Genomic DNA, 8,671 nt, shown 5'->3' with positions numbered 1-8,671 from the left:
AATGGCTTAGAAGCTTCCAAGGGAGCTCGGCTGTTCATTTTCCAAAGGATGGGCTGAGCAGCCATGGAGAGACAGCTCCCAGACCCTGAGGAAGCGCTCCGAGGTGTTCCTCAGCGCTCCCAGGCGCTGCAGCGCTGCTTGGGAAACCACGGCCAGAGTCTGTCACAGGGCAAGGGCTACCTGGGCAGAGTCCGGGACAGACAGGGGACCACAGCCCAGCCCCGGGGCTGCGACGGGAGATAAAATACCTGCTGCAGCCCAGGCTGACCCACAGCAGCTCAGCAGCAGCTGCAGCCCTCGGGCTTTGAGGGTGCCTGAGAAGAATGTGCGCCCGGTGGAAATCAGGAGGGGCCTGGCAGAGCAGCCCCCCGGCTGGGGACACTCAGCTGCCACGGCTGCACACACACACACAGCACCCGGCAGGGCTTTGCACACTCGCAGACTGACCAAAGCTGCTCCAACCCCTGCTCCAACCCCTGCCCATTCCACAGCAGGCCCGCTGGAACAGGATTCTGCTCCTCAGGAGAGGTTTCATTTGCAAAGACTTGCACACCAGCAGCGCAGGGGTTCACTTTGAGCTCCCGGGGACCACCAGGGGGGCAGCACTCACCAGAGGATCGGTGGCCACAAGTGAATCCCCACAGCACTTGAGTGCTGCAAAAATCGTTCCAGTAGAATTTAGCCTCTGTGAAAATTGTTCAGGAATAAGAGAACATTATTCACAAAACTTAAGTCAAATCCTTTGGACTTTGCCTACCCGACCGCTGTGTTTAGATTAGGCTTGGAAACGAGGTGCGGTAGCAAGGATCTAAATGTCACCATTATGTGAATAAATGCCGAGAACGGCGAGGAACTGAGGAAGATGCAACAGCGAGGACCGGAGGGCGCCCAAACAACTACCGATACTTTCCTGAAAGGAATGTCTAACAGAAAGACAAGGGACGACTTCCACGAGGAGCACGCAGCCGGCCCCGGTGACTCAGCCCCGCCAGGCCCCGCTGCCGCTCCGGGGCCACCCAGCGCAAGCAGCATCCACCTCCGGCAACGCCGATCTCCCGCCCGAGCCAGCGGCCGCTCCCGACGCGAGCGGGGGAAACCGGGACACGGGGCTGGCCCGGCGGGCTGGCCCCGAGCCCGGCCGCGGAGCGGGGCAGCGGGCACGCCGAGCCTCCGGAGCCAGCGGGGCGGGCGGGAGCCGCGGGGCACCGCGCCCCGGCTCCCCGCATCCCGGCCCGGCACCGGCTGCCCGCGGCGATAGGGCGGGAGGAGCGAGACAGCGGCGGGCAGCGCCGAGAGCGGGCGGGGCACCGGGGCGGGACAGCGGGGTGGGGACACCCGGGCAGCCGGCCCCGCCGCCCGGCCCCCATTTCCGGCACCCCGGGCGGGAGCCGACGCGCGCTGATCCCGATCCCGATCCCGATCCCGTTCCCGATCCCGCTCCGGTTCCCGATCCCGATCGTTGTGCAGAGGGCTCCGGGCGGGAGGGGACGCGCGGCGATCCCGATCGCGTTCCCGTCCCGGTCCCGATCCCGATCTCGATCCCGATCCCGATCCCGATCCCGTTCCCAGTCCCAGTCCCGGTCCAGGTCCCAGTCCCGGTCCTGATGCAGAGGGCCTCGGGCGGGAGGGGACGCGCGGCGATCCCGATCCCGTTCCCGGTCCCGGTCCCGATCCCGATCTCGATCCCGATCCCGTTCCCAGTCCCAGTCCCGGTCCAGGTCCCGGTCCCGGTCCCGGTCCCGGTCCTGATGCAGAGGGCCCCGGGCGGGAGGGGACGCGCGGCGATCCCGATCCCGTTCCCGTTCCCAGTCCCAGTCCCGTTCCCGGTCCCAGTCCCGGTCCCGGTCCCGGAGCAGAGGGCCCCGGGCGGGAGGGGACGCGCCGTGCCCGCCATCGCCGCGCGTCCCCGTGGAAGGCGGGGGGGTCCCACACGCGGGGCGGGGCGCGGCCGCCGCTCGCCGCCGGCAGCCAATAGGGGCGGGCGGCGCCGCGCCGCAGCCAATGGGCGGGGGCGGGCCGCACGCAGCAGCCAATGGGCGGGGGCGGACCGCGCGCCGCAGCCAATGGGCGGGGGCGGACCGCGCGCCGCAGCCAATGGGCGGGGGCGGACCGCGCGCCGCAGCCAATGGGCGGGGGCGGGCCGCAGCCCGCAGCCAATGGGCGGGGGCGGGCCGCCATGGGCCGCGGCAGCGCTGTCCCGCCCCGCCGCGCCGGGGCCGGTACCGGTACCGGCAGCGCTGCCGCCCTCTCTGCCTCCCTCCCTCCTTCTCTTCCTCAGCCCCTTCCTCCTCCTCCTCCTCCTCCTCCTCCTCCCGGGCGCTGCCCGGTGCCGGGGCTCTCCCGGCGCCGCTCCGCAAGGCGCGGCCGCCGCTTCCCCGCCCCGGCGCGGGGCCGCCCCTCGTCCCCTCCCTCCCTCCGCCCCGTCCCCGCCCGCCGCGGCAGCCCCGAGCGGGAGGCGGCGGAGGGAGGCGGGAGCCATGCGGGAGTACAAGGTGGTGGTGCTGGGCTCGGGCGGCGTGGGCAAGTCCGCCCTTACCGTGCAGTTCGTGACCGGCTCCTTCATCGAGAAGTATGACCCCACCATCGAGGACTTCTACCGCAAGGAGATCGAGGTGGACTCGTCGCCGTCCGTGCTGGAGATCCTGGACACGGCGGGCACCGAGCAGTTCGCCTCCATGCGGGACCTCTACATCAAGAACGGGCAGGGCTTCATCCTGGTCTACAGCCTGGTGAACCAGCAGAGCTTCCAGGACATCAAGCCCATGCGGGACCAGATCATCCGCGTCAAGAGGTACGAGCGGGTGCCCATGATCCTGGTGGGCAACAAGGTGGACCTGGAAGGCGAGCGCGAGGTCTCCTTCGGGGAGGGCAAGGCGCTGGCCGAGGAGTGGAGCTGCCCCTTCATGGAGACCTCGGCCAAAAACAAAGCCTCCGTGGACGAGCTGTTCGCCGAGATCGTCAGGCAGATGAACTACGCGGCGCAGCCCAACGGGGACGAGCCGTGCTGCGCCTCCTGCGCCATCCTCTGAGGGCGGCGGCGGCCCCGCGCCCCGCGGCACGCTCGGGGAGCGACATCGGGAAACGAGTCCATCGTCTTGGAAGTGTGGCTTTTCTCGGCGTGTGCGTTTCGTCCAGTCTTGGTCACGGTGTATTTCCTGTCAAGTGGCGGCGGCGGGCGCGGGAGCAGCCGGTCCCGCCGCCCGGGGAGCGGAGCCACGCGGGGAACCCGCCCGGGGACAGCCCCGGGACAGCGGGGCCCGCATCCCCGGGACAGTCCCGGGACACTCCCAGGACAGCGGAGCCCGCATCCCCGGGACAGCCCCGGGACAGCGGGGCCCGCATCCCCGGGACAGTCCCGGGACACTCCCAGGACAGCGGAGCCCGCATCCCCGGGACAGCCCCGGCAAAGCGGGGCCCGCACCCCCGGGACAGCGGGGCCGCACCCCCGGGACAGCCCCGGGACAGCGGAGCCCGCACACCGGGACAGCCCCGGCACAGCGGAGCCCGCACACCGGGACAGCCCCGGGACAGCGGGCCCGCATCCCCAGGATAACTCGGGACAGCCCGGGACAGCGGCCCCGCGGCCCGGGGCAGCCCCGGCCAGTGGCCGTTGCCGTGGCCGCTGCCCGCGGTCTCTATGCAAGCGGGAGCGGTGCGGGGCCGTCCCGCCCGGAGAGTTGCACATGGAACTGGGACTGAGCCGAGCGGTGCTGCCAGGCACGGGGCGCCGGGCAGCGCCGCCGATCCCCTGGAATAATGCTCTATTTTGTTTACCTGCTGTATCGGATGGGAGTTTGCAGGAGAGTGGTAGCGTGGTGGTTTTTCTCCTGGTTTTGTTTGGTTTCGTTTGTTTTTTGGTTTTTTTTTTTTAATCAGCTGTGAAAATGTTACAAATCTGCACAATTTTTTAGGTGTGCGTGTGTGTGTGATTTCGTTGTGGTTTTGGTTTTTCCTTTGGCGGGGTGGGGAGGGCGGTGGTGCTTTTTCTGCCGAGGGGTTTTGATTTGGGTTGGCAATACCTGATTTTGATGACTAGCTCTCTCAAGTGCAAAGACTTCCCATGAGGGATGCAGGGCCGACAGCAGCCCTGTGTCTGTAGAGTGCCTTCAAAACTCAGCTGTTCCAGCCGGTGCCAACCTGTGAAAGCTCCACAGAATCCCATTATCTACTACTCCAAAAACTACTTAACAGTTTCCTTGCAGTAATCACACCGAGCAAGCCAGGACAAAAGGGCCTATTGTTAGTGGAATTTATTTCTTATTTCCATCTGAGCCTTTTAACTGTTATTTCCATGTCTTGCAAGTTCGGGCTTCATTGACTTCAAATTTACGAGAATTTAGCCTTTTGGGATTTTTGGGTGGGGGGGCTTTTTTATTTTTTGGTTCTTTTTCCCTTTGATTTTGTCGTGCCTCCAGCCAGCAAAGAAGGAAATCTTATCGTTGTGATGTACCAAGAAAATCCTAACTCCTGTCATTTTAATTGCAGACATGCATTGGAGAGATGTCTATCCATTTGAAGAATTTTAATACAAGTGCTGTTTTTTAGAAAGCAACTTTGTGCATTGTTATGTATCACATGAAACACTGACTTTCACCCAGGCTCTTAATCCAGATTTGTATCTCAGTGGCAGGGGAAGGTGGAGGGGTCGATTTAGCTAAGAACAGTGGTGAGAAAAAGGCAAACCACGAGACTGCCGTTTTACCTGATATTTAGTCGCTTCTGATGCAGGTTTTTGCCTGTGTTCAGGTCCTGGCCCCGTGTGCTGCCGAGCTGTGGGAAGAGGCTGCTCAGAAGGTAGTGTGGGCTGGCTGCAGCAGGATTCGGCCCTTTTTCCCTCCTGGAAGCAGCGTGGTTTATTGGGGTGAAGTTCTAAAGGCCAATTATTTATGAAATCCAAACTTTTAGTCTCATTGCATTATCACTTTGAAATTACAAACCGGACCTTTTTATTTTCTGGTTTGCAGAGGGGCTGGGGTGGGAGGAGACCTGTGCCTCCCATCAGCTGGAAGATCCAAGGAGCTTCTTCACCTGTCCTCTCCCTCTCTCTGCCCCTTCTCTAAAGGTCTGCACACAAAACCTGCAGCTCTCCTTTTCCTTCTCCCCCCTGCCCCAAGAAGTCTTGAAATTATCTTACATCCCAAAAACAAATATGGGGGCAAGGATGCGTAAAGGGGTTTTTAATCAGGCCAAGTGAAAAGTGCCTGCCACGATTGCTCTGTGAGTCTGGTGATTTCCGCTGTTTTAAGCAGGAGCTTTGTGCCCCAGCCCTGGGACAGCAGTGTGCAGTGTCACTGCCATGCCACCTCCTGAAATCCCGCTGACAGAAATGAGCATTGCCAGCTGTGCTTGGTCACAACTGGACACTTTCTGTAGTGACATCAAGCACCGACTGAAAATGTGTAGAAGCTGTATGTGTGTGCTGAAAGCGTGCCTGTGCCGCGGAGCCCGGGCGTGTCCCTGCAGCCAGGCCCTGTCTGGGGCACTGTCAGGCTCAGTGACACAGCCCCGGGGACAAACGGGGCTGCAGGAGGCAAGCCCGGTGCTGCCTTGGCTCTGCCTGTGCTCAGCACATCGATTTACCCTCTGTTTTTAAGCGAAACTTGAAAACCTCGCTGCTGCTCATCTTCCAGCAGTCCTAGAAGTTCACTAGAGGCAGGAGGACTCCCATGCTGGGGAGACAGGGGAATAACACTGGCAGAAGGGTTTCTTTTAACCCAAGAACTGCGTTGAAAGCTGAGGAAGCTTGTCTGCTGCCACATCTGCAGCTTACAAACTGCACGTCTGACGTTAAAAAAAAATAAATTTACATCTCAGTTACTGCCATGGTTCAATTTTGCCTTAAATCCAATGGGAATGTACAGCTTTTAGCACCCACCAGGCCTCGAGCAGTGCACTGGCAGCAGCTCGATCTGGCTGATCAAAGCAGGTGTTTATTGTGGCCTCCCAGGAGCCAGCGGATCCCTCACCTTCCCCAGTGCCTCCTTCCCCGCTGCCTGAGCCGTGCTAGAGGAATAAAGCAAAACTGGGTGTTTGTAGCACACAAAGCCCAGCTTTGCTCAGCCTGGCAGAGCAGCTGGGGGCAGCCAGCTGAGCTCTGTGTTGTGCTGGGCCTTCCTGTGGTACGTTCTGCTTTTGGCCAAAAAGGTGTGTTCGCTGAAGAATGAAGCACCAAGCAGCCGTGGCACTGTCTGATCAGGGTTTTGAATGTATTTAGGCATTCCGTGTTCTCTGGGGCTGGTGAGGGCAGTACAAAGTGGAGAGCTCAGCAGTCTGATCTTCCAAATACTCTGAAGTGTTTTGGTGCTTGTTAAACATAGGCCTTGTCTATAAAAAGTCTGAAAAAAATCATCCTGCTTTAACTTGACTGAGTGATGCGAGCTATATTAGCTTCGGCACTTGAGGGAAATGTTGTATCAATCTAAAGGTACTCTTTATTCCTTTTCCCTGTGGGAATATGTTACACCCGTGTCAATACAGAGGTGGTATATCACTCTTTTCACAGTGAGAATTGCAAATATTTACTTGTTTTGGAAGAAAAGTTGCATTCCCGGCCAAAATACTTCCTGACATCGCAGAAGTTGTGTAAACAAGGCCTTGGTTTAAGGCTGGTCTTGTGACCACGTATTTTGCTGTACATAATGATTGTATTTTTGAAAATCCAAGTTGTTCTATTGCAAGACAGCGTGTGTGGCATCCCGGTGCCTGTGACTGTAACCCTGTGCCCAGCCCAGCCCCAAAGCCAGCGTGCTTCTGCTCAGCGTGGTGCTCAGGATTGACCTCGTGGTGCTGGAGCTGCTCTGGAACTCTGTGGCTGTGGGATCCCGGCGGCTCTGCTTCTCTCAAAAGAATGTACAGCAAGTTGTTTGCAAAGGGCATTTTAAATAAAGGGCAGCTGGCTCTTTATGACTTCCTCACTTGGGTACTCATTGTGTGCAGGTGTTGTTCGGGGCCACGTTTCCTCCAGGAGTGACAAAATGCAGAAACTTGCATGTTCTTTCAGAGTTTTGTGCTGAAAGGAGTGGCCCAGGTGCACGGAGAGCGAGGATGGCTCCCAGGAGGTGAAAGGGAAGCAGCTGGAGCTCTGCTGCCAGTGGAGGCTCTGTCCCTGCCAGGCTGGCACAGCAGCCCAGGCTCTCCCTGAGCCAGCCCTCCCTGTGCCCCTGGGCAGAGCTGTTCATGTTCTGAGGTCTGAGACCTGCTCGAGGAGCCAGCGTGTGTGAGCTCAGTTCCAAGGGGAAATGGTTTTAAATATTGAAATTCACAGCTTACAGCCTGCTCCTGCAGTGTTTGCAGCCTCGTGCAAAATGTGTGTGTCAGAGACTCTCCTTCCTGTCACATTGCTGCGAGTGTTTGAGAACCTCTTTCTGCAGGAACCAGCATCTGCCCGAGCTGCAGAACTCTGTGTTACACTCTTTGGTACCATGTGTGCAGCAGATGAGGATTTGAGAGCAAACTTCCAGTGCAAAAGGCAAAAGATATTCAAGTAAATTGTAGTGATGGGAAATGGAGTGCAAGTGTGTTGCTGGGGCTGCATGGGTTGGGGTTTTGGGCTTTTTATTGTTGATTTTGTGTTTTAATTCGTGTGGAGTTTGTTAGCCTGTCATCAGAAATCCTGCTGTGTGTCCCAAGGAAGAGTCAGTGTGTGTGTGTGTGTGTGTGTGTGTGATCTGACTTCACTGGGGCTGGAATCAGAATTCCTCCCTTTCCACAGCTGATCTCACCTCAGGGCCCTCAGTTCTGGGAGATTCCTCATGGGACAGTCCTTGTGGTGCTGGAGGAGCCCCCAGCAAACCCTGGTCAGTGATGGTGAGCAGAGCCGTTCCTGCAGGAAGCTCCAGAGCAGCCACTGCTTTTCTCTGTGGCTGTTTGAAATTCCTGAAGGATACAATGCTCCAGCCAGCCCCGGGGCTGCTCTGCTGCTGCCCATGCCAGAGGTGCATATTGTGCATAAAGCAAGAACTCAAATCCTTAGTCTGCACTCTCCAGCGAGTCCCAGATCCCACCTAAACCCCTGTAAAATTAAAGTCAGTTAACCATTGCAAGCCATCCAAGTAAATCTTGAGCTATTGAAAGCAGCTGTTCTGTATTGGCTCCGTTTTTCGTGTTGGCAGTCTTGGGTCTTTCGGAGGTTTGGGTGAAGAGCAGACTGATCAGGAAGCCATAGCTTTGTTTTGTAGTCCTTGACAGAGAGAGATTTCTAGGAAAATGGTGCCTGACACGTAACTTCAGCTGCAAGGATTTAAACCCCATTTATTTCTGCAAAGTTCTGTAAGGGAACATCATAAAAATGCTTAGTTAAAAGATTTGATGTCCAGGTACAGACAGATCCCAGATGTTTCTCCTCTGCTTGACAGACAAATAATGATTGTGCAAAAAATGCTGCGGCAATGAGACTGGACAGAATGATCCAAAAATTGCTACAGTTTTTGTCTTTTGATACAATCACGCTAATTTGTTACACTGGGGTGAAAGGGGATGTTTTATGTCGCTTTTGAGGACGGTTGTGAATGGACTTCTGGGTGAAAACGAGTCTGAAATCCAAGTTGGCTGTTCTTTCCTCTGAATCAGGTATTGCAAAAGGTACAGGTCAGTATTCATAGTCCCTTCCCAGTTCCTCATTGGTGGGAATGTTCATCTAATTCTTTGTTTCGAGAGTGTTCCTACAGTCATC

General features: G+C 57.8%; 1 protein-coding gene across 1 annotated transcript; it reads left to right on the top strand.

The window, feature by feature from the left end:
• Positions 1-2,236: 2,236 nt before the first annotated feature.
• On the top strand, positions 2,237-6,903 carry RAP2B (RAP2B, member of RAS oncogene family). Its single transcript, XM_038146315.1, has one exon. It carries the CDS (start codon positions 2,478-2,480, stop codon positions 3,027-3,029), a length of 552 nt encoding a protein of 183 aa, XP_038002243.1. The 5' UTR covers positions 2,237-2,477; the 3' UTR covers positions 3,030-6,903.
• Positions 6,904-8,671: the final 1,768 nt, after the last annotated feature.

The sequence above is a fragment of the Motacilla alba genome, chromosome 9, assembly GCF_015832195.1.
Source record: "Motacilla alba alba isolate MOTALB_02 chromosome 9, Motacilla_alba_V1.0_pri, whole genome shotgun sequence".
In the NCBI taxonomy this organism is placed as follows: domain Eukaryota; kingdom Metazoa; phylum Chordata; class Aves; order Passeriformes; family Motacillidae; genus Motacilla; species Motacilla alba.
The sequence above is the reverse complement of the archived record's forward strand: the minus strand, read 5'-3'. Positions and strand labels throughout refer to the sequence as shown.

What these genes read in the sequence shown, in the direction of transcription:
- RAP2B (XM_038146315.1), top strand. Translation starts at nt 2,478, where the DNA reads ATGCGGGAGTACAAGGTGGTGGTGCTGGGCTCGGGCGGCGTGGGCAAG.